The sequence below is a fragment of the Squalius cephalus genome (genome assembly GCF_949319135.1).
Source record: "Squalius cephalus genome assembly, chromosome: 14".
Lineage (NCBI taxonomy): Eukaryota > Metazoa > Chordata > Actinopteri > Cypriniformes > Leuciscidae > Squalius > Squalius cephalus.
The window spans coordinates 29,310,536-29,336,712 of NC_137135.1; the positions used below are offsets into that span (position 1 = coordinate 29,310,536).

Consider the following 26,177-nt stretch of genomic DNA (forward strand, 5'->3'; position numbering starts at 1 on the left):
GTTAGTAAAAACAAAAGTGGCACCCACCCAGTTCCCTTTGTTAAAATGCAAGTTCCTCTCCACAAACTAGAGGACAGGGAGGAACCGAGGAAACACAGGAAAATACTACACTTCCCAGCAGGCTGTTGGGCAGCAGGGAAACACAATATTCACAAAATGAACAACAATAAATGACACGCGTCCTGGGATGTAACAATATATTATGCAATGTATTTATAAACTCTATATTTTTGGTCCCCATGAGGAAAACAGCTTATAAATCAGACTAAATTATGTTTTTCGAACATGTAATAATGCAGGATGTTTTCTGTGAGGCTTGTGTTTAGAGGATAAAATATAAAGTTTGTACAGTGTGTGTGTGTGGGGGGGGGGGGGGGGGGGGGGGGGAGTTGGATGTGTGTGTGTGCTTTGTTTATATTATTTATGAGGGCACAAATTTGTATAATGACATGGCTATTACACTGGTAACGTAAATATGGTTTATAAGGACATTTCCTGAGGCCTCCTAATTAAAATGGCTTTAAAAAAACATACTAAACTTTTATTAAAAAATGTTCAAATGCAGAAAGTTGATGGGTAGGTTTAGAGAGGTTTAGTGTAGGGAGAAAAACAGTCACGCCTACTGTATGTCCTCATAATGATGTGCGCCAAGAGGTCAAGAAAACCTTAAGTTATGGGAAAGCAGCTTATAAATCATACTAAGTGATGTTTTTTGAAGAGAGAGAGAGAGAGAGAGACAAAACTTTGAAGGAGCGATAATTGATGTATTTATTTTTCTATTGAATTATAAATATTAAATGTTTAGATGTTGTGGCATCGATGCCATAAGAAACAATTTTGTTTCCCCAAAGAACTAACCACTAACCATATGTGGAATGGAAAGGTTCCACGGATGTTAAATGTTCTCCATGTAACCATAGATGCAAATAGGCAAGGCAAGGCAAGGCAAGTTTATTTATATAGCACATTTCATACACAATGGCAATTCAAAGTGCTTTACATAGAAGAAATTAAAATAATAAAAAGAGATAAGAATAATTAAAACAGTTTAGAAAAATAAAATAAAATACAGTAGGTCTACAGTACAAACAGTCGGACGAACAGTGGCACAGTGCTCATTCAGTAAATGCATAGCTATAAAGAATAAAGAACATAAACATAAAGAAAAAAATAAATAACTTTTATTTGTACTAGTGAGGTTAACCGTGTACTATAAAATGTGTTGTGTCGAATAAAGTAGGAAAAAAATAAACAACCAAAAAGAGAAATCCCTTTGTCAGCCTGGGAAGATTGCGTCGGCTTCGTCAAAAGGAAGACATAGTGCTGTTTAATTAACTTATTGTGAAGTGTGAAAAGCCAAATATCGTGAGTTTTTACTCCCCGGTGTTTACTATTGTGTTTTGGAGGCTGCTGTCCGCGGTGCTGAAATTCTGCCTTTCCGTCTACAGCTAGTGCTAGTCAACAATCTCAACGAATTAGCGAAAACTCCTGAATAACCAATGTTATACTAGTATAAAACAGCAGATGGCACAATAGGCATAAAAACAGGGTTTGTGTGTTAACGGCTGACGTCATATGTGTGAGAGCTACGTCACTAAAAAGAAATCGACGATTCCCGTGATGTTTTAATGTGTGAAATCTAATTGTACTTGATTAGCCTATAGATCATTAGGCCTAGACGAAAATCCGTATTCTAGACAGATCGTTCAAAAACTTTTGAATCACCAGCTGGTACTGATCTTTACAAGACTTTTTTGACAGGTTTGGACAAAATCAATTGGCCAGTCGAGCCATTCGATTGCCTTTCAGAGGCAGAAGTCACGATGCGCCCACTTCAGGCAGATGGACAGTGGACACGACACTCATCGCTTGCAGAAAATCACGATAAGACATGCATGAGAGCAAGACTAATGGCCACTCCCTCCCTTCAGGATCGACAGAATTTTGACTTGAATTTACTATACAATTAACGGTTAGACATTCAGCTTGATTTTAACATCCAGCTCGATATTTAGCCACAGAAAAAGAAGACGGCACGCGATCACAAAAACATATGGATGGACTTGTCTTTCCCCCTCCACTTCTGTTTGGTCAATGCATATGTAGTTTCTCAATATTACACACTACTGCATATATGAACTAGATAGATAGATAGATTGATAGATAGATAGATAGATAGATAGATAGATAGATAGATAGATAGATACTTCTCTCCTGATAGTACAGTGTTATATGCAACACGATATGAAGCAAAGACTATCACACGTCCTCTGTGAGTAAGTGCAAATGATGATGAAATAACTCCTGACAGTACAGTATGAAGCAGATGCGCAGTTTGAGCGCGCGTGCCTCATCTCCTGACGATCTCAGTCACCTTTTTATATGATAGGGACGCAGCATTAGTCTCACTGTGTCACAGGCCATTACAGCCGGGGACTGACACCCCCCATGATCAATACCATGAGCTACGTCGATCGTCTCATCCTCTCGTCCTCATTGGCTGAGCACATCCAAAGGAAGGCCCACCTCAAGATCGTAGAGTAAAATTTCCTTCCACGATATTTCAATCTACTACGCAATTGAAGAATAAGGACGAAGAAGGTGCTTTAAAAGGTACGTTTTAATTTTGATTTCACGTCTACGAGGCTGAATCGCAGTTGTTCGTGTTAAAATGAACCGAGATCGTGTGAAAATACTGAAGGTGCGCTCGTAAGGACACAAAACCCCGTGCACATCGATGGAAACGAGTATTCGCGCGCTTGTATGAAAATTAAAACATTGCATGTTGAATTTTGTATGCAACCTGATGATTAAACGGGCAATTGTTTTGTTTCTCCCGTGTCGTGTCCAGCACTTCTTCTTGGAGAGGTGACACCATATTGTAAATGAGAAGTACTAGATCCATCTTCTTTTTGCGTTTAAATTCAAATATCCTGTCTGAAACACTGTCAATAATGTGTCTGCACACATTTCTCCACTATAGCAGTGCATTCGGTCTGTAAAATGACTTTTTAAACATCACTATATAAAGCAATGTGCCATTTTAATTTCACACAAGCACTAAAATATGTCTCTCAGGACCCATATGGATGTTCAGTGTAAAATACGCGCTTTAGGAGCTTTGAGTAAAAACAGTAATGTGTTTGTGAACATCTCGATGGCATCTCCTGCTGTTAAAGCTGAATAATAACGTCAGCTGATGGTGTGAATGTTCTCATCTCATTGTGTGAGCATGTTTGGGCGTTTTATCTTCAGGGAAATTAGACTCCTTTTTGTTCGACTGACAGGCTGCTATTACACACACACACTTGCTCTCAATTCCAAATTAACCCACATTTGTCATATACAGTGCAACACAAACCCTGTTTTTCATTGTGCGCTGCCACATAACTTGCTCTCTTGGATGCAGAGGGGCCAAGATGGATGTTTTTATGAAGGGGCTTTCTAAAGCTAAAGAAGGTATGGCAGTGGCCGCAGAGAAAACCAAGGAAGGTGTTGCGGTGGCTGCAGAGAAGACCAAGGAAGGCGTGATGTTTGTGGGTAAGACATGGAGCATATAATGCTCTTTTTTTTTAATGCATTCATATCACGAATCAAGCGTGAGCTTGGTTGGAGTGGGAGGGACCATGAAGCTCAGAGCCTGAGGGCCAGGAGGGGGTTGCTATCTGTTTCACTGCCTCTTCTCAGAGCATCACTATAGGTTCAGGCACTATTGTGTAATTTTGTGATTGGCTGGGATATTGGGTGGGGTTTTCCAGGCCTCTTACATGTACCACATCTTATTAATATTAATAGAGCTTTTTTTCTTAAACAGCCATATAGAGCCACATTTCTTGTGTACTTTGTGGGCATTTTGAGCATGTTCATGTCTCTGTTTAGTCTCTTAACACTGAGGACATTTAGTTCTTAAAATGATTTAAAAAGAACATTTTCTAATGAATGATGATGATTAATATACTACAGTAATGATTAAGACTACTCAGAACATTTGTACATTTATTGTGAAAAGCACTCTACAAATAAATGTGGAATTTAATTGAAATATTTTAAATATTTTAAGAATATCTTAATACATTGACAATATAAATTATTGCCAATTATTTCATTTTGTTCAAATATACTCTTTTTTTAACATAACACATTTCACAAACAATATGAATGGGTTGTTATGCATTAAAATATATAGCTGCCTTTATATTTTTGGAAGGTGGTCCATCGCAAGAGTATATTTGGGCTCCTTGGCATCAGAAATGTATCGGGGAAAATATGCTCTTTCCCTCATTACTTTATATTTATTTTTAACTAAACTCTTGCCGTTGAAAAAAAAGTTATTTTCCATTTTAGAAGCAATTGTTAAGCCCTCGGCTAACTCCGCAAAGGTCCGCAAAGGTCCTGCAGGAAATAGTATATTGATATATATATATATAATACATTAGGGATTTTCTTTAAAAAATATATTTAGAAAAGTATATTTATTTCAAAATATACAGCAGCAAATTAAGTCGTGATATGTCAAGCATTATTATAGACAATGATAATGTAAAGTATTGTCAGGATAATCTATCTTTTTATATTAAGGGTCGCTTACTCGGCTCAGTTTTCCAGTGCACGTAGTTTGTGGTGTGACACTAGATCACTCATCTCTCCAATATTTCTCACAGTAGAATACTTATGTAAATATGATCATAGCTGTCCTACTGCAGTATGTTTCCCTAACAACAAATGCTGTGACAGTCTTGTTTGCATATCATTTCTGAGGTTGTCATCACTCTCTAGTGCACATGGCCTGTTTAATCAACAATGGATTTTACATCTGGAAAATTAAAAGCTCTCAAAATATTGGACTGATATTGATTCTAGTATAACATGAACTGTAAACGGAGAAAATCCATTTTATGGAACCTGATCTTATAAGGTGATCTTTAATGTACACGCTAATTTGAGAGTGAAATAACACCGCGTGAGATGGTTGACTTCTGGATCTGATCCAGCAGCTCTCTGATCTCCTATCGGGTTGGAAAAAAGCCGTACGGGCCACATGTCACACAATTCCATGATCTCATAGCCCTCTATATGCACAGCGCCCGTGACAGAGAGCTCTATATACACTGTCAAGAGTGACAGTCCAAATTCTTATATAGAGTTGAAAAAAAGGAAATATATCTCTCCAAGCTTGTCTGAAATTATTCCAGCCTGCTCTTCTTGATTCCGTGTGCTTTGATCAGTAAGATGAGACGTTGCTGTAATTGGAGACTCAGAGGGCATTTGTGTTTAAGTGTACGCGTTCATGCCCAGCAACAGCACTCATTCATACTCCTCTGTTTTGATGTTGAGATGAATGAATAATAGAATCCCTTCACATAAAAAAAAACTCACATCTGTGCCACCAGTGTCCCAGGGAGAGACAATTAGGCCAGATATCTCAAGTCCATTTGCGGTTGCTTTGCGAGCACATATAGCAGATCGTCCTGTACGGGTTCTTGCTGTCGTTTCCTTTGCGGTGAACACAAGCTTGCAAGGTGACCTGGGATGCCATGCTTGAATGGCCTTATGAGAGTGTGTGTTCGCGCATGGAGGAGGGATGACGGTTATCTGATAGGTTCTTGTTCCACCTTGGACAGCAGTTGCACACTCACACTCCTTCATGCACATGTGCCACCATCCCATCTGAGGAGAGATTGAAGAGGAAGTGGCCTCTGTTAATCTCACACTGGCTCGTTTTGTCCCACTGATATTAATTTCCTGTCCGTGGTTCCTCATCCTCATATCGAGCTGTATATTCCCTGTTGTATATTTAGTAGTATATTTGAGGTTTATTTTTGCCCCCCACACTGTTTGTTCTCCATACATGATTGTGTGGCTTGCTGGGAAGAGATGTGTTATTACTTTAAAAAACTAAACAATGTTTTAGATTTTAAATTAATGTTCTGCTAAACAATAACAATATACTTTGTTTTATGTGTTAAATGTTTTATGCAAATGCAAATAGGAATGCAAAAAAAAAAAAAAATATATATATATATATATATATATATATACAGTATATATATATATATATATATATTCATTTAGCAGACGCTTTTATCCAAAGCAACTTACAAATGAGAACAATAGAAGCAGTTAAAATAACAGTAGGACAACAATATGCAAGTGCTATGACCCTTCTCAGTTTAATCTAACTCTGTACATGTTAATTATTATTTTTATTTTTTATTTTTCATTTAAAAAAAAAAAGTTTTATATAGAATAGAATAGAAGAGAAGAGAAAGTGTTAGTATTACTGGATCAAGTGCTGTCGAAAGAGAAGCGTCTTATATATATATATATTATTTGCTGTTAGAATGCAAATAGAATGCAATATATATATATATATATATATATATATATATATATATATATATATATATATATATAGTTTTTTTTGTGGAAACTAATACAATAGAAAGTTCAAAAGAACAGCATTTATTTGAAAAATAAATATTTTGTAACAATGCAAAACTATTTACTGTATATATATTACTGACTACAACTTATGAATGATATACTGTGTATATTCTGCATTCCAAACACATTAAAAAAAAAGTTATTAAAATGATGTACTTTACAGACATTTCTGTCAGTGATAGATTAAACCTAATAAAGCACTTTTAATTATCTGCCCTTTTTATCTAAAAAGATACTTCTGTTACACTTCTGTGCATTCATGTCCAAGTCTTTCCCCTTTTAAGAAGCAACTTTGTGTTATAATGACTCAAGTGCTGTAGATGAAACATATCAGCTTTAATGAGTCATGGTTGAATGACTCTGGTTTAAACATCTATTAGCTCAAGAGTCATTTCTCTTCTTCTCTCACTTGTAAGAAACATGCTCAAACCGAGACACAGAGTAGTATTTGCCATTACAGTGTGTAGTAACTTCCTTCCTACCAAGTGCTCCTGAGCTGTATTGCTCGTGCTGGCTGGTTAAGGTGACAGGTCTGAGATACAGGTTCTATTAGCTCTAATGATTTCTCAGTGAACCTTTAAATGAAGCTGCTCTGAGAGTTCCAGGCTTGTATTTCACATTGTCTTTCCTGTCTGTATCATGTACTTTCAACCTTATCACAGTTCCTTCAGAGGGCTTATTTAATGTGTGTTTCTATATAGTAATGGGCTGGGTATAAGTGATTTTACAATATTTTTTTGTGTGCTTGCAGGCAACAAGACCAAAGACAGCGTTGCAACAGGTAAGGTTATTCTGCAAACTGTTCTTTAGTCTTGTCTTGTAAATAATGGATACGTCTCATTTATTGTGTTCAAAGGGCATGGCTTGCAGCCAGTAAGTGGAACCGAGACAAATAGCTCTGTGACTAGGTGATATTTCAGAAGGTTATTGTCTAGGACAGACGGACAACTAGAAAAGCCATAGTGTTTTTCCGTATGATTTACTGTGAGCACAAAGTCTCTAAACCACAATACCTGACACACATTTAAAATAATTCAATGTCACTTAAAGTCTGTATAGACGGTCCATAATGTATTATGTATGCATAATGCACATAATGCCTACTAATCAGTATGTTCTTGTAAGTCATTTTAAGCACAGTTATATTGTTATAATATAAAACACTTTATCAACTATCAATTTCATGAATACAATATCATAAATATCAATAATAATAATAATTATTACTATTATTATTTGTGTTATAAAGACTCAGTAATAATATCATAATCATTATTTATCATATATTATTCATGATTCTAATTATTTATGAAATTAACTCTTTCCCCACCATTGATGGAATTTTCCGGCTTTCCGTGTTTTCACTGTTATACAGTAGAAGATTATACATCTTCTGAAAGAGCACTGAAAAAGAACAGGCCAAAAAGAAGGAGAAACAAGTGATAGCAAGCAGATGCATATGTTTAAAATAACGCAATTATCAACATTAAACAGCATATAAATCAAAACTGCCTAACGTTACCGAATGAAATGTCGACCCAGGACGAGCTGTGGGACTGTGCAAGGTTTGGGGGTGTTGATGGACTCGATCTACTCCATCTATGTTTTGATCATCGTTTTGTATCCGATCCAGACGTAGTTTTTGACAAAAATGCAAGAATTGCTTCTTCTTTTTTATGAAACTTACCCACATTCAAATGTTGATAAAAAAAAGATTGCATGAAGCTAGAATAAAATAAGATTTTTGTTTGTTTGTTTCAAAGCCGAGTTTGTTTGTTATTTCTTTTGATGTATTGCATATTCAGGTATTCATACAACAAAAAGTTATGGGAACCATGACATTTTTACGAAAATGGTAAAAAAAATGGTCAAAAATGCTGGCAAAAGTGACTGGAACATTTTTTCAAAAACGCTGACAGGGAAAGAATGAAAAACATCCATAATAATATTGCATTGCATTAACGTTACATAACAATGCATTAAATTCCTAAGTGTTTCTTTTTCAAAGACAGCAGTACATTCAATTCTTTCACTGTCTTTAAAAAACATTGTTGTTTTAAATGCACAGTGAAAAAATATATTTGTACAATTATTGTGTTAGAGATATATATCTACCTGGTTTGATTATTTAAAGTGACTTTTGTTATAATCCAATTTAAGCAGGTTCATTAAGTCATATTGGTTACACTTTACAATAAGGTTCATTAGTTAACATTAATTAATGTATTAATTTACATGAACTAACAATGAGCAATACATTTGTTACAGTATTTATTAATCTTTGTTTAAGTTAGTTCACATTAAGTTAGCGCATTAAGTTAGCGCATTAACTAATGTTAACAAATACAACCTTTGATTTTAATAATGTATTAGTAAATGTTGAAATTAATATTAACAAAGATTAATAAATGCTGTAGAAGTATTGTTCATTAGGTAGTTAACTAATGTTAAATAATAAACCTTATTGTAAAGTGCTACCGTCATATAAAATTGTAAAGGATTTTATTTTATTGAATAAAATCCATTTCTTTTCATATTACCACATAGCATTGACATAGTGTAGAACAGTTGCTTTGTTAAATAATTGACCAATTTTATTTCTTGTGTCACCAAATAAATATTGAATCTCTGAGTGATGTGTTTGTGTTGAAAATGGGTTGTCTGTGTTTCATCTCCGGTTAGTGGCTGAGAAGACGAAGGAGCAGGGCTCTCAGCTGGGAGGAGCTGTGATGCGCGGCGCCGGAAACATCGCCGCCGCCACAGGCCTGGTGAAGAAGGATGAGTTCCCCAGTGACTTAAACGTATGTTCTTTTATATATCATTATTGATTATTCTTATCTATCATTTTATTTTAATTTTTTCAAAAATATCACTGTAAAAATGTTCAGTGGTTACCTTAAGGAGCTATTTCTACCTGATCAAACTCTAAAAAAAAATATTTTGTTGGTGTAATGAAATGTAGTCAGTTTGGCTATCATAATACTTTTTTTTTTTTTTACTTGACATTTTAGGTTACCTGACAAAACATTTTTAACACTGAAGATTTGTCACATTTCTGCAATACTATATTCCTGCAATCAGTGGTGGGCGAAGTACACAAATCAAGTTCTTAAAAAGTACAAGTACAAATACCCTAAAAAAAATACTCCAGAAAAAGTATTAAGTACTTCTTTTTAGGGCTGGGTAAAAAATATCGATTTCTCGATTTTAATCGATTCTCATTTTTACGATACCGATTCTTAAATCCCAAGAATCGATTAGTCATCCTGTTTTCAGTTGATGAATGAATGGAACATTGTTGCGCACATGCCATCCCATCCAATAAATCGCAATAATCTTTGTGCTTTGTTACTATTGATATGAAACAAAGTCTCAGATTTCAAATTACGTCTATTTTCTTTCGAAATTCAAAAACATAATTACCATTTTGGCGCTGTGGCGTGAGATCGCTCTGGCGCAGCTCAGCTCTAGAGAAGCAGCAGCGCGCACGTGATCTTCTCTTCCGCCTTAATAACACCAGTTACAGCGCAAAATAAACATGAATGAGCATCTGTAAGTGTGTTAAAAGATAGAGTACAACTTATCGAAGTCCGTATCATGTCACATGGAATTGCTCAATCAGTGTTTCAACCGTGGAAAGGCGTTAGTAAACAATGTCATGTAACGTCACATTTACCTCAGAAAAAACATATCCAGTGACCATAAGCTCGTTAGTCAGCTAGAAAAATTAACTCTATAGAGGAGCATTTTGTTAAATATATGCATATTACATATTCATAATTTTTTTTAATGTTCTTCAATATTTAATGCATGTTTGAATAAATTTGGAAAGTTTTTTTATGACAGCCACCATTTAAATGTTTATATAATTTCATATAACTTTATTATTATAAAAATACATAAAAGTGTAATTTAAGTGTTTGTATACAAATCAGTTCATTTTTACCTTCAATATTATAGTAGGCTAATGAAGCCTATAGGCTACAACTGACTCCCATAGTTTACAATAATAGTTAAGAGATTTGTTTTCCTTGAGAAAATTTGCAATGTATTGTACCTGATATCCAAAGTAATCAATATTGAATCGAATCGAATTGTAATCGAATCGAATCGAATCGAATTGCAACCTTGTGAATCGAAATCGAATCGAATTGTGAAATTTGTGTCAATACTTAAGTTTTAAAAGTAAAAGTACTGAATCATGAATGTTTATTTATTTTGCAATTTTATATTCTTCATCCTACTGTGTTGTGTGTGTGTGTGTGTGTGTGTGTGTGTGTGTGTGTGTTAGGGGGGTGTGGGGGGGGGGGGTAATATTACATACTAGACAAATTACATATTACGTACTTTGGAAAAAAAATATATGGGCCAAGCATAAAATGGCTAAACACTAAGGGCCTATCATACACCTGGCGCAATGTGGCGCAAAGTGGCGCCAGGTGCGTGTTTTTTGCTAGTTTCAGCCCGACGCAGTTATAATTTTCACGTCCTGCGCCACGTTGTTTAAATAGCAAATGCATTTGTGGCCATTTGTGCGCCCATGGGCGTGCTGGTCTGAAAACGAGTTGTGTGCAGGGCAGGTGCATTTTTGAGACTGAGACTTTTTTAACTGAAATAGACTGCGCCATTGACCAACTAAGACCTGGTCTAAAGACAATTTTTTGTTTTGTTATTTAAAGACCGCGTTAGTAATATGCGCCTCAAACGAACTGGGAGGCGGATCCACTTTGTCCCGTAGATGGCCTGCTCGCGCGTTTTAACCTCGCTCACGAGCAGATCCGTTTCCTCGCTAGAGAAGCATTCAGATTTTCCGCTAGCAAATTCCGCCATGTAAATAACGAATCCACCATGGCTCGAGCGCAACTGGCTTTTAAAGGGAATGGGAGATGAGACTGATTGGTTTATTGCACGTTACACCCAGAACACACACATTACTCATTAATAGAATCGGGAGAACCCTTTTAGACCATGCGCCGGGCGTGCAACCATTTTTCCAAAGTGGATCAGCAAAAGTGGATTCGGACACACCATTAGTTTAGACCGCGCTCAGATCGTTAAAATAGGGCCCTAAGTGTTTAATTGTTTTAACCACAAATTATTGGTCAGGAAATTAGCTAAACTTAAGCAGATGCACTACTTAAAAAAAAACACTGCTGTCTCAGAAAAACATCAAAGACAGAATTAAGTTTTTGGCAGAAAATGGGAAGTTGTGTGTGAAGTGATGAATCACAATGAAACACGAGTATCATATTGTGATGCTCCAGAACGGTGTCTTCGAACATCTGGTGAGAAATATGATAATAAAAGCATCTCTACCACAGTGAAGCATGGAGGAAGAGCTCCTTTTAGCTGCTGATATTGGTGAGATACTTCACTTGTGAAAAGTCATTTAATGCTTCTGGAGAATATTGCAGAATAGCTTGCTTCCCACAAATGAAAAGAAGAATGATCAGATATTATTTTTCAACAAGACAATGCTCGTGCTCAAACTGCAAAGTCAACCAAGAGAACAAGTCCATCAGGCTCATGTTTTGGCCTGGTCAGAGTCTAGATTTGAACCCTATAGTGAATATTTGGTCTCACATTAAACTCAAACCAACTGGGAGGCATTTTTCAACTACCCATGAACTGTTTGAAGCCGTTAACATTACGTGGAACAACACAGACTCTTCCTGTAAAAAGCTGTCTGCAAGTTTGGGAAGGCTATTCCGTACTAAGTTACTTTATCTACAGTATTTGTGCCATTCTTGCTAATTTCCTGACCAGTGATTTGTGATTTAAATGGTTAAGACCATTAAAAGACCACTAATTATTGTGCCATTTTTGGCTTGGCCCATTTTTATTTCATCCAGGAGAGTACATACAAAAAACTAGGGTCCTAGAAGTGCGGTTCTGAAACTGCACCCTCCGGTTGTGCAGGTATACCCTACTCAATTTTATTTGAATTCATAGACTAGAAAATGTGTGAACGCTAGTAGATGCACATGCAGATCTTCTGTGTGTCCATCAGACATAGTTGTGGGTTATTCCATGAGAAATACATGCCACTACACTGTCTATCAGTGGGCTGTACACCCTACACACTCACCTTCACATCATAACACATGACACATAATGGATCACCGCTTATCCCACAGGGAATATTGTGTCTTACTTTGTCTTTCTGTCCTGCTGAGCTCCCTCTGCTCTCCCCTCCCCCTCGTCTCTCTCTCTCTCTTTCTCGACCTTGCCCAAGGTCACTTAGCACTTTGAATGTTACTTAAAAATGCACAATGGGAGGAGAAGTTGGCCAATCTTCAAACTTAGGTAGATCTGTTTCCGTTTAAACAAACTGTTGATATCAGAGCTCGCTGGATTTTGAACAGTTGCGGTAGTAGCAACAAATGTGTGGTCTTCCCCGGATTTTCCCCACCCGGCTTAAAAATTAGTCTTGTCCTTTATGGTGACTCAGTAATCTCTTAAATCACTTAGAGGCAAAAGCAGCATAAGAAGCTTGCAGCCTATGTGCTTTCAGTGTTTACATTTTACAGTGTGTGTGTGTGTGTGTGTGTGTGTGTGTGTGTGTGTGTGTGTGTGTGTGTGTGTGTGTGCATGAAGCCTGCTGGAGACAAAGAAACAAACACTATGTCGCTGTCATTGATTTTGTGTGTTCTGAGTGTTCAAGTGATTCAGTTAAGCCATCATCCCTATTCATTTGGAGGACAGTTATTGTCATAAGAAAAGTGTTTGATGGCCGGTTTAAGTGTGTAGTTTAGCGGTTTTGAAACTTGCGAAAGTGTGTGGGTGGTCAGTGATAACTGTGTTGCTGTACTGGACTGTGCCATTTGTGTGTGTGTGTGTGTGTGTGTGTGTGTGTGTGTGTGTGTGTGTGTGTGTGTGTGTGTGTGTGTGTGTGTGTGTGTGTGTGTGTGTGTGTGTGTGTGTGTGTGTGTGTGTGTGTGTGTGTGTGTGTGTGTGTGTAGACTAGACTGATCTTGTACACAGACACACTCACAGTGCCATTTGTGCCACACACACACACACACACACAAATAGCACAGTCCAGTCTGATTGTGGGTCGTTCTCAGGAAACAGTGTCACTTGTGTATTTTAGTGTCCACATGACTTAATACTGATTCAAAGAACTTTTCAACTAAAATTTAAATCTAATTTATAAATAAATTACAAACCGTTATAAACAGCTGCATGTGCAATTGTTTATGGTTCACTGAACAAGCATGAAAAACATTGTTTAAACACTTTCCAATAAAGATCTGTTAAGCTTATTTGGATTTTACCAAATTATATTTAAAATACAGTATCCTGAAAAAGGGAGGTTTCTTTTTTTGCTGAGTTTTTATATATATATATATATATATATATATTATATATATATTTCATTCTTACGAGTGTTCTAGTAATGAATGGATAAAACAAGTTTCCTAAAATATCCTAAAATGTTTTAGCACAAATAGCATCGTTTCTTGATTGACGTGAAGGGTTTGACAGGCTGTGTTGTGATATTAGGACTGTAGATCGCTGATATATGACCTAATTGACTGTGATAGCTCAGTTTAAAAATAAACCTTCCATTGACCCAGAACTGTAAAGAAAATCTTAACTACTTACTGTATGTAGGTAATGAGGGTCTCTCTTTCTCTCTGGCAAGACATAAATGGAGTTTGATCAAACATTTATTAGGTACATATGAAGATGTAGCATGCATATTAAAGCACAGTAGCAGATAGACCACTGATATATATTGTACATACAGTAAACAGCACACGAGACAAGTGCTTATATTTAACCTCTTGTGATAGTGCTTTTAAAAGAAATCGATCCTTTTATCGATATACTGTATATATGTGGAAAAACAATTATTTTCAACCCTCATTCTGACCCTCTGTCTGAAATGATCTGTTTTAAGAGGCGGCTCATTTAAGGCTTGTGCGTGGAGTATGTCAGAAACTGAACGCGCATCTGTATGCTGTATCCAGTGTAGACAGCGTCAGTGATTATAATGGGTTGTATTTGCTTTTGACTGTACTGTACTTTATACTGTATCCATTGGAGGCAAATGTCAGCCGTTAAGCGACTGAATACCTGGGAACGGGGCCTATGGTGCGATGATGTCATGTTCTGGAGGAAGTCATATGCAAATGTATTTGCCTATTTGATGTCACAAATCCCACAACATCCAATCAAGCAGTTTTTGAAGTTTGGTTACATAAATGCTTTGTTTATAAAGAAGAGGACAGTTTTAATGTTTTTAAATGTTTTAATGGTACAAAGACCTCTTATATGTCAAAAGATCAGGGCAAATTGGATTTCATTTATTTGGTTTCACATGTGTATTCACAGCCTGAGTTTGGTCAGGAAGCCACCGAGGAGCCAATGGGAGAAGGTCTCGTGGACCCTGAGGGACAGACATACGACCAGACTCAGCAGGTAAAAACATCAGCACTCACAGTAGCACACACATTTACCAGACACACAAATCACAAGTCAAATCTCAAATCACTTTCACAAATTGTTTTCTATATGCTTATAAATGAACCCAGGTTAAATTTGATTTAATAAAATTCAAAAAGATACTGTAAAATTGATATTATTTATGAAATGTATTTATATATAATATAAAATATCATTAATTATATTAATGATAAAATAAAAATAATATATTATATACTACATTTTAAGAAGTTAGTCTCTTAGTAGTCCACAGTCTATTTCTTCTCACATGAATTATTTTAAATAAAATAATGAATAATTTCATGTACACTTTTTCTTTGTTAAAGGACTCATGTAAAAACAGTATTAATAATCACCCTTCTATTTAACATTAATACAATAAATAACACTAATAAAACTATACACACACACACACACACACACTCATTCCATCCTTCACAGAATTATAATATGTAATTTAATCCCAGACATTTTTCTCAAACGTGTCTTCGTCATCTTTTTGCTTCCTCCCCTTCTTCTATTCCTCCCCCCTTCCTTCTGTCATTGCCATGCTGAATGTGCCTGTATGGGAGTGGCGGTGACATCAAAAGCCCTGTTGCATTGTGGGTAGCAAATGAGGCTCCCCCTGCCCTGTTGAGGAGATGGGCTCTTCTAGTAGATCCTCTCTCACACACAGGCAGCCAGGGCCATCAGAAAATGATAATGACATTTAAGATGTACTTCAGATGTCAGATCTTCAGACCTTACTAATATAACTCCAGCATGATGTGTGTACTTACAGTATATTAATTAAATAAATCAGATGCTTATGATCTGAAAGCTGTAGCTGCCACCTGCTGGGGGAAGTAAGGCAATGCAACAGACCTTAAAGGGATAGTTCATCCAAAAATGAAAATTCTGTCATCATTTACTCACCCTCAAGTTGTTCTAAACCTGTATGAATCTCTTTCTTCAGTTGAACACAAAAGAGATATTCTGAAGAATGTCTGCAACCAGACAGTTGATGGTAGCCGTTGACTTCCATAGTATTTTTTTCCCTACTATGGGGCCCGTCAACTGTTTAGTTACTAACATTCTTCAAAATATCGTTTTCAACAGTAGAAAGAAACTCATACAGGTTTGGAACAACATGAGGGTGAGTAAATGATGGCAGAATTAAATTTTTTGAGTGAACTATCCCTTTAAACAATCAATGCCATAGGAAAAGCATCATGATGAGATGTAGTTAACCATCATATTCTATTGAAATTTACTTTGTGTAGGATCCTAGAGAACCCAATGTGTAAAAAAATAATAGTCATTTAAAAAAAAAAAGTGTTCTAATATGTCTAAATATGTTCCTTTGGGCTAATCAAAACCTACATGTTAGATATTATTAAAGAAAGGTGATTTTTAGTAATATTGTAATATATAGTAGTATTGTTTCTGTTTGCGTTCAATTCAAAAGTATATTGTAGAACAATTAAAAAACAAATCAAACAGTCGAATAAAAATGAAGCTGGTAGCACTTTACAGTAAGGTTCATTAAAACAATGCATTAAAACAAAGTATTTTTGTAAGAAATCTTCCACCATTATATATGCGAGCTCCTTTCCTTGTTGAAATCAAGTTCCACGGCCTTTTGGCTATTTTTGCTATTCTTCTCATTTTTAAGAAATGTCATTTTTCTGTTTCTTCTCACAGGACAACCAAGATTATGAGCCAGAGGCATAAACTACACATTCCAAGTCCAAGTCCAGCCAGCAGCACAAAAAGTTTCTATTAATAACAAGTACACATTCTAAACACAATAAACCCTGTTGCAAAAAAGAGAAAAAAAAATACAAAAACATAAATATATATTCCAGTTAATCCTGCCGAGAAATGTTCTTCCTATCAGATATATACTTTTATTATGATCTATTGTAAATGTCATGTTCTGACGGTAACGTGTTGGATGTAGCTCTACGCTGACTGCCGGAGGGCGCTCTGTCTCGTTTCCTTGACTCCCTCCCAATGAAACGAGACCTGCCCTCCCATTGTGACTCTTTGTACTTGTACTGCATTTCTATACGTGTAATAGATGTTTCAGATCTTCCAATAGCATATTGGGGGTTCAAATATCTTTGGGTAAATATGATATTATATATAGCTGTGTGCAATGCCTGTTTGTGGGATTCTACTTTTATTTTTTATTTAATATTGAAGCAAGTTATTTATTTAATGTTTCTGAAGTAAGAGTTTTATACGTTGTAACTTTATAGTTGCTTGTGATATCATTCCAGTGGATTATTTGTTAGAATTGGGCAATTTGTATCTGTGTGTATGCGTTTGTGTACTTGAGATTTTAAAGTTAGTGTAAAGTGTCTTGAGATGTTCATGGATGTCAGGTCAATATGTGCTTTACAATGCTGGAAATGTCAATATTAAGGTTTCTGTGTCATTCAAGACAGTGAATCCTCTGTATATAAAGAAAACAAACAAAAGAAATCTTTTCTCTTTCTTTTCCCGAAAGGGTACGTTTATACGACAATGATGTGCTAAAAACAGAAATGTTTTCCTTTGTGTTTTGCATTTTTTAAATTATTTCCGTTCACATGGATCCGCAAAAACGATTAAAAACGTTGTATTAAGCTGCCAGGCCAGTAGTTGGCGATGTCGCTTTGTAAAGAAACACCACGCGCCTACAGACTGAACGCGTAAAGCGCATGCGCATGACGCAGCTGTTTCCGTAAATTCGCGATACGATAACGGTATCGGTTTCAAAAACGTACACTTTGAAAGTTTGCATTTTCAGGCCCCCAAAACGCCATTGACTCAATAAGAAACCTTTATGCCAAAAAAGTTCTAGGCCTATATAAGGAGAAACGTCTTAAATTATTGCATAGTGCTTATATTCCTGTTGAACATGTTATTTTGTTTTTTCTATTGTGATATTTTTACATGCTGTTTCATTCATAAAATTTCAAATGAATCAAAACAAAATGAATGAATTAAAACTAAATCCATAAAATGATTCCATTTAGGGAACCCCTAAAGGTTCTATATATGAAGTTCCTGACAGAACCCTTTAAGTTTCTATTTAAGAGTGAAAATATGCAACAGTATTTTGATTTACAGCACCACAGCATTTTTGGACACTTAGGTCACACATGAATGTTAAAAGTACTTGTAATAATGATCTACTACCACTTAGTTTGCTATTATCTTATACAGCACAATGCAAAGGCACTTGTATAAGTGTGTCCATCTATTGGCTTCCAGAATAATATATTACATCCAGAGAGCCCTATCCCCCTGTCTCTCATCAACAGGAAGTCTGGCCGTGTCTCAGAATGTAGTGCTCTATACAGACATGCTGAGCCCAGCAGAATCAGGACGGTGCAATAGCTGAATAGCTGGCATACCTGTATAAGCCGGGCACCATTGATGGATTAGCACGTGTTATTACAAGAGAATGTGGTGCCCTCCGGCAGCAGAGGGTATTTAAGGGCCTGTTGGCAGCATCCCTCTTACGCCGAGCCGGTAGGACTGTGAGTGTATGTGCTCAGCATCATGGCTTCCTTTAAGAAGTCTCTGGAGGGCCTGAAGAACACAACACAGTCAGCCACTAAAGGCGTCACTGACAGTGCAGGTACTAATGGATGCACACTGCTCATCTGTCATTGATTATGCTTGGTAACGTTCATTTTTAGTTTAAAGAAAGAACAGCTGTCTAATTTAAACCATTTGTGTTTTATTGTGCCACACATAGATTTTAAAGAACTTTGACCATCAGGATGTTTTATTTAAACATTTCATTATTTAACTTTTTATTGCTGATTTATGTTTTCATGTATTATTTTATTATTTATTTATTTATTTGAACTATAATTTTAATCATTTGATCTGAACATGTTTTACATTTGTTTTACAAGATTTCATAAAATAGTGAGAGGATTACATCAAATGAAATTAAATAATTGAGTAAAATAAAACTACTTGAGTAGTTTAAGATATTGTGAATTTCAGAATAAATTATTTTTTTTGAATTTGTAAAGCTTGGAATTTGTGAGTTTTAAATAATACACACTGATTAATGGCAGAAAAAAACTATTTGCTTTGGCATTAATTTAACTAATTTAATACAAAGTTAGCAAAGTTAAGCATATTCAAATAATTCAAATTTAAAAAATGTGTTTAAAAATTAGGTAACAGTTTATTGTGATGGTCCTTTTTGAACATTCTGTTGACTATAAGTAACTTTGCAACTACATGTCAACTAACTCTCAATAGAGTATTAGTAGACTGTCTGCTTAATATCTGACAACACTTTATTTTGATGCTCCCCAACAGACATTCTACTGACTATAAGTTATTTTGCAAGTACATGTCAACCTATTTAACCCTATCCCTACCAGTCTACTAATACTAACACTCTAATGAGAGTTAGTAGACATGTAGGTGCAACGTTACTTATAGTCAACAGAATGTGTTAAAGGGACCATGAAAATAAAGTGAAACCAACATTTTTTATGTAATTTTAGAATTATTATTATTCTATTTATTGTAGGCCTAGTCCATTTCACCATGCGTTAATGTAATTTTTAGATACTGCTTTTTGAGAGACTTTTTCCCCAGTGCGCATGAAAAACATCCAGCATATTTGATAATGTTATTTCAGTTCAGGCATCGCAAGATGTCGTGCACCAGGTGGCAGAGTCCGCCAAAGAAACCACCAGTATAGGTAAGAGAAAGCTGTCAGCTCACGAGTCTGCTATACATCTGTACAGAGATAAAGATGCACTTAAGTGCGGATGTGCTTGATATTACAGCTTGTGTACTGTCAGTGTATGCAAATCATCTACAATCGTATTGCATAATTGTGTCATGCCATTGCCATAATGTCTTCAATCTAAAATTGTATTGTATTGTTTTGCTTATCTCTATCAATTTATTTGTATGTTGCACCATGAAGAATATGTAAATGCATCCCTAACGGATCTCTCTCTGTGCGTGTGTGTGTACAAACAGCTGCTGAGGAGGCGTCCAGACAAACACAGTCTGCTATAGGCACCGCTGCAGGGAAAGCATCAGACACCATAAAGGAGTTTGGACAAAAAATGAGTTCTAAATAAATGCACTGCCCAACCAATTTGACATTCCTTCTTATCAGAATAGATTCAATTTAAACTTGTGAATTAAATTGTATAATAATAATAATAATAATAATAAGTAGCAACTTTGCAAATGTACTGGCTTAATTTCATCTGCATTTGCAATGCGGACTATGCATAAAGATTTAATTTGAGTTTAGTTGTTGATCCTCCTATTTTCTGTTCAAAGATGCAGCTTTCAAAATACACGATACATTCCGTTCAACTGCTGCAGTGTCTCTTTATATCCATCCTGCATTTATATTCTAGTGCAATAAGATGTGATTATAGAGTATGCAAGAACACGTTCACTTTCTTAGTAAAACCTTCTATTATTTTTCTCAGCTCCCACGTCACGGGGGGAGGAGGGGGGGGGGGGGGATCAGAGGAGGGGGTGGTGAACTGTTGCTATGGCAACATAACACAGATAGACCACAGTGAAAGAACTTCCATTCAAAAGTGCCTTAGGGCAGTTCCTGCTATTCAGTATTCCTGTGGATGTCAAGAGATGATGTTTTTGATTACGAACAATAACCCCAAACAACGTGCAACGTGTTGGCTGCTAACGTTACTCACCTACTTACGCATCCTGTTTCAAATGTGTTGCACAGCTTAAAATCAGTCTTTATCAGTTCAGTGAAACTGCAATAAAGTATGGATGCTTTTTAAAAACTCATTTAGTTAAAAAGAAACATCTTCATTATGTATTTGCCCTGTTTGTCCACCCTGTTTACATTCACTTTATAGGGTGTAAATCGGACAGTTCATCATGATACGATATGATATCGATTCTCTCAACCAGCGATACGATGACGATATACCTCAAAAAAAATTATGCGATACGATTTGATTGGATTCAGGGCCATATTGATTGATTTATCGATATTTATATTATGTGCCAAGTTTATATTTTTATTAACTCACAAATGTAACCAAAATATATAACATTAACTTTTTATTAAACTCTTTGCAAATTGCAACTCATACAGTGCTGCCCACAAGGCTATTCCTCCTACATAAGCGCTTATTTTTATCAGTTCTTTTGTCTTTGGGCCATTATATTTCTCACAGATTTCTGCTAGTTCTAAATCAGACACTAATAAAGTAGCACAGTAAAGATATATTTATGATGTTTTATATAACACATTTAGTATAATAGAGTATAAACACATTTATATGAATGCATTAATGAGAAAGCGATTGAGTGTGAATTAATTCTACCTGTGCAGCGTCTCTCTACTAATAGTGAATCTGTGGGTTACTTACTAAGAAAAATATGCTAGAACTTTTCAGTTTTTAAGCAATGTTGACAATACATTTCTGCGCAACTGAATGTTTCTGTGTGCGCACGATCTTCATGTGATGTGCGAGCTACTGTCTATATGTGTTACAATGCAGCAGCGCATTAGTTTATATCTGCGATTAACTTACGTGTACAATAAACTGTTTAAAATGTGCATTCATCCATCTATTTTGAGCATCCAGATAGTATAATCAAACATATCTCGTGGAGCACTCTCGAAGTATGCATTTATTTGTCATTTTAACTGTTGGAAAGGGAGCGTAAAAGTGGACAGCAAAGATTTCTTATCCTGTTGCGCCCTCCATAGGCCATGATCAGTGACTAGTCGATATCAAGCTTAAAGTCGACTAGTCTGTGCAATTCCTAATATGTATCTGATTTAAAACACATTTGGAAGTGGCTCAAAATGGATGCGAAAAATCGCCTCTTGTGCGGATTTTTGTGTTTACATGCATGCAACAAATTTCGATTTGTAATCAGACGTGAGTAAACGCAGCCTATATATTCCATAGGAAACTGCTTATAAATTGAACCTCTCTTACCCTTAAAATGTATGAGTAGAATAGGCCTATTTCTTGCAAAGTTCAAGAGCAGATATGCTTTGTGTCAGGCACTTTATGTGAAACCTGCCAGCCACTGAGCCCATTATACCTTATATGGTGTAGAACAGACTTGGTACGATTTCATGCAGCTGCAAGGAAGAATAATCTATAGATTCTTTTTGGTTATTTTCAGTTCAGTTCCTTTAAAAAACAAATATAACAAAGAATGTTTATTTTGCATTAATGGCATGAAAAATCAAAAAAGCCAGATTGTGTAGGTGTCTATAAAAGCTACATGAAACAAATATCCTGAACTGTTTATTAATGGATATTCCCTGAAGATGTAAGCAGACAAGATGTACCCATTAGTGTTCATATCTGTGGTAGACGCAAATGTCAAACAGTTTCATCCTGAGGAAAGGTTTCTCACCGCGACTTATTTTACAGTTGATCTCCACAACTTGTGGCATAATCTCCACCTCCACACCCCCCATCATTTTTACATCCCTATCCACCTCCTCCTCCTCCTCATCATTTGCCTGCATCCTGTTGTTATCAAAAGATGGCATGTGTTTTTTGAACCCCCCCCCCCCCCATTACCATGAGCACAGACACCCCCCTCCCCCCTGCATGTACATGGCTGGTTGCTAGGCAACAAATATTCTGCGGGTGCGTGCAATTGGCAAAAGCCCTCGATTTCTATGGTGAGAACATAGGCGATAGAATAGAGATCTCCAGAACACAATCCACCTCATGGTGAGGTGCAATGTATGCAACCACATACATGAATCCAAAAAAACCTGGGAAAAGCCATTTTATAGTTACCATTCAGCCTTAAACTTGCATGTTGTTCAATAAAATTGAAAGAATATTATCATTGCATTAGCATAGTGACCTACATTGATTGTCCAGCACTTTACACAGTGATTTGTCTCCTGTGACATGTTGAAAATATGAGTTCATTCTATATATTTCAAAAGAAAAAGTTCCAGAGATCACAAAACCATTACAGGTGCTCCCTTTTAGTGTCTTGTCTTCCAAAGTAAATTTGTTTCATTTGATTTTTTATTACATAAGAGCCATGCGTGACTCCCCCCCCCCCCCCCCCTCTTTAAAAAAAAAAAAAAAAAAAACTATTTTAATCATGATTTGCTTCTGATCATAAAGCTAGGGATACTCTGTCATTTCATTACCACTCACTGCCAGGTTGAGTCTGGTTTCCAGGGAAACTAAAAATCAGAAGCTTTCAGTACTCGCAGCCAAAGTGAAATCCAAGGACCACCATCCACTGAGATTCTTCTGGAAAACAAACCATCTACAGCCTGCCTCTGATTTCGAGCACCTAAAAGAGGAGCTTGGAGTGTGAAGACATGCTTTGGCTGTGAAATCTTTCAAAACATGGATACTGCTTTTGATCTGTCGTGCAGTTGAGGTATGTGTCGTTGGGGTGTTTTTCAATAACTGTCTCATTGTGTGTCGTCGTAGTTTTGGTTTTATACTGTTACCGAGCAAGTTCTCTGTGTGGATGAACCGAATCAGACAGCTATGACATTATTGGATCTCTCTTTTTTAGGAATAAAAAAGGAATCGACTTATTGACAACTGACACTATTCTTCCTTTCTTAAGTATTATAAGGCTGAAGTTTATATGCAATTTTATGTAATAATAATTTCAAGAACAGAAATTATGATTTTTGTCAGTGTCTGAGATCATTAATAAACAATACGATTTGATATGAATTCTATCTAATGTAATATGTTTTCAAATAAAATGAGTATGCTATCATTAATGCATGTCAAGTGCCATTTTTTTAATAATTGCACCAACATTAATGCACTAATGCATTTATGTAAATGTTTTCCAGCTAAACCATCAGTGGTGTGAGACCGTGAAGCTCAGACAATTTCCTGCCCCTCTCTCGGATCAACACGAACTCATCTCTAATCCCATGGAGGGTCCTGTTCTGACAGAAAGTGAAGTTTGGAAAGTTGGCTCAGGGACCAGCTCAAGTTTAAACACAGATGACAGAAGTATTGACTATTCGCCCCATATGATTGACACCGTAACTGACGAAAGCCTGTCAAAAGCATCTGAAAACCCAGGGATCTCAATCCAAGAGGAGATCTGCGACAGCATCCAGGAACAACCCGACCCAGAGGTTACATCAGATCAGATCAAGTCAGTAATTCCACATGAGCAGCGATTAGAAGAAGATTTACCTTCCACTCAAACAGCAGTAGAGAGCAATAAGCCACCTGAGTCAGCGTGCAAACAAGAGAGGTGTGTCAACCGAGCAGAGGAACAAGCAGATAAGATATGCTTGGCGCTTGGCCGACAAAACCTTGACCAGGAGATTAACCAGGAGATCACCATACTGGTGACCAATCATGACTGTATATTGGAGGATGAGGAGGAGGAAGAGTTTGGGGAGCAGAAGACTTCCAGCTGCCCTACTGAACCCCAGACTGTCTCTTCCGTTGAGGGTGGAGGAGCGACTGAGGAAGAGAGTCTCGATGGTTCCATCGTGGTGGTGAACATGATTGAGGTCAGTCAAGTTCAGAAGACCAGCGTGATAAGCAACGCATCAACTGAGCAGAATACCACCAATGAAGAACCAAGATTGCCTGGAGATCCTGGGGATAGTAGCAATGAGACAAACTCTGGGAGAAAAGGTTCAAGCACCCCTCAGAAAACAGACGCAAGTAGCACACATGCTAACACAAGCTCCTCTGTGGAAGTGAATGTCTGCAGTCTGACAGATGAGTCCACACAGCCTAAAGACGTAGAAGTAAAACTGCAGAAAATCGAATCGACTGACTCCAGGAATGCCGTACGGCCAGCGCAAGAGACGCTTGGCGTGACTCGGTCACCTGGACGCGCACAGCATGTGCAAACCCAGGTCAGTCTGGAAGTGATGTACCAATCAGTGGCCACCAGCCCCATGACTCCTCCCGAGGGCTCTGCAGCTTTCATTTTTCCGAGCACCTTTGGAAAACTCGCCAACAAGTGTAGTACAGAGGTGGCCCAGAGAAAAGATGCAGAGTTACAGGTGGGCTTGCAGGTGGAAGTACGTTCAGTTGCCACAGCTCCCATGAGCCCGATTACTCTGACCGCACCTGAGGTTATCCCAGAGCCGGAACCACGGATCGGGGTGGTGGTGCCAGAGGAAGCTCCAGAACCCGTGCAGGAGGTGAGCTGGGACGAAAAGGGAATGACTTGGGAGGTGTATGGTGCAGTGGTGGAGGTGGCAGTGCTGGGTACGGCTATCCAGAAACACCTGGAGAAACAGGTAAAGAAGCAAAATAAACAACCTCCGGCCTTGCCTGCCCTGACAGATGATCTGCCAGCGGATCTGACTGAAACATCCGCAACGATGCCTTCCAGTCCTCCCCCCATCCCAGACCCCGGTGAAAGCAGCCCGGCCAAAGAACAAAAGGAGGAAAAGACGGTGCAGAGCGGCGGGCGTCGACAGAATCATTTTCGCCAGTGGTTCAGGAACATCCGGCGACCAAGTTGTTGTTCAAGACCACGTCAAGATGAGGAAAACTAAGAGAGGCATGAAAGTCGAAATCATCTTGAGACAATCTCTCCCAGCTTTGTGCACTTTGGCCGTGCACAGGATTGGGTTTTGTTCGATAATACACCCCTTTAACATTCTTAAGACATTTAAAAATGACACTGCGCCACAACAGGTCCCTGTATGGATAATCAACATTTTTGGTTTAGTTTGTATTCACTGCAAACAATTACAGTCGTCTTGATTTCTCCTCGCACTTTGACTTTAAAATGGCTCCTTCCAGTTTATGTTGCTATGAGTGTATATTTGCTTGCTTCTGTCAAGACCATGCCACCCTGATGTTGTTGTGGTCAGTGAGGATCACTTTTAAAGTGCCCTTTTACAATATTTTACACAAATAATTTTACCTTTAAAATTTCTATATTTCAAACATGTATATGAATTCACCATGTATATTTAAGGAGTGGTAGAATACATTTATAGAGTGACAGTACCAAGTACTGTGTGTTAGACAAAAACGACCCTAGAAATTCTTGGTGTTTCTGGCAACGTGTAATAGATGACGTCTCTGATTTTTTGACCGTGACAAATGTTTGGTGTTCTTTATGGGTTTCAGATTCTTCTTTTTCTATTGGCTTTTGTATAACCCTGTAATATTAAATGGATTTGTCTTGTTTTTGCAGTTCAGCTCAGCACACTCGTAACAAACACACCTTCAAGCCTTACATTCTGTGTGATGTTTTGTGAATGTTGTGAGAGCTGTGAAGTGAATAGTTTTGAAAATAAATAATCTTTACAAGGGAAA

At 37.1% G+C, this 26,177-nt stretch overlaps 3 protein-coding genes across 3 annotated transcripts; all 3 read left to right on the plus strand.

Moving 5' to 3' along the window:
- The first annotated feature begins 2,312 nt into the window (after positions 1 to 2,312).
- Positions 2,313 to 17,343, plus strand: sncb (synuclein, beta). Its single transcript, XM_079893233.1, has 6 exons — positions 2,313 to 2,613; positions 3,410 to 3,540; positions 7,196 to 7,225; positions 9,127 to 9,245; positions 14,785 to 14,871; positions 16,579 to 17,343. The coding sequence occupies exons 2-6, from the start codon at positions 3,420 to 3,422 to the stop codon at positions 16,606 to 16,608; spliced, it is 387 nt and encodes a 128-aa protein (XP_079749359.1). The 5' UTR covers positions 2,313 to 2,613; positions 3,410 to 3,419; the 3' UTR covers positions 16,609 to 17,343.
- Positions 17,344 to 18,403: 1,060 nt separating this feature from the next.
- adirf (adipogenesis regulatory factor) lies at positions 18,404 to 19,994 on the plus strand. Its single transcript, XM_079892260.1, has 3 exons — positions 18,404 to 18,508; positions 19,538 to 19,600; positions 19,888 to 19,994. The coding sequence occupies exons 1-3, from the start codon at positions 18,430 to 18,432 to the stop codon at positions 19,989 to 19,991; spliced, it is 246 nt and encodes an 81-aa protein (XP_079748386.1). The 5' UTR covers positions 18,404 to 18,429; the 3' UTR covers positions 19,992 to 19,994.
- A 3,108-nt stretch (positions 19,995 to 23,102) lies between these two features.
- On the plus strand, positions 23,103 to 26,171 carry gprin1 (G protein regulated inducer of neurite outgrowth 1). The gene is made up of 2 exons (XM_079891976.1): positions 23,103 to 23,286; positions 23,720 to 26,171. The coding sequence occupies exon 2, from the start codon at positions 23,804 to 23,806 to the stop codon at positions 25,403 to 25,405; it is 1,602 nt and encodes a 533-aa protein (XP_079748102.1). The 5' UTR covers positions 23,103 to 23,286; positions 23,720 to 23,803; the 3' UTR covers positions 25,406 to 26,171.
- The last annotated feature ends 6 nt before the right edge of the window (positions 26,172 to 26,177 follow it).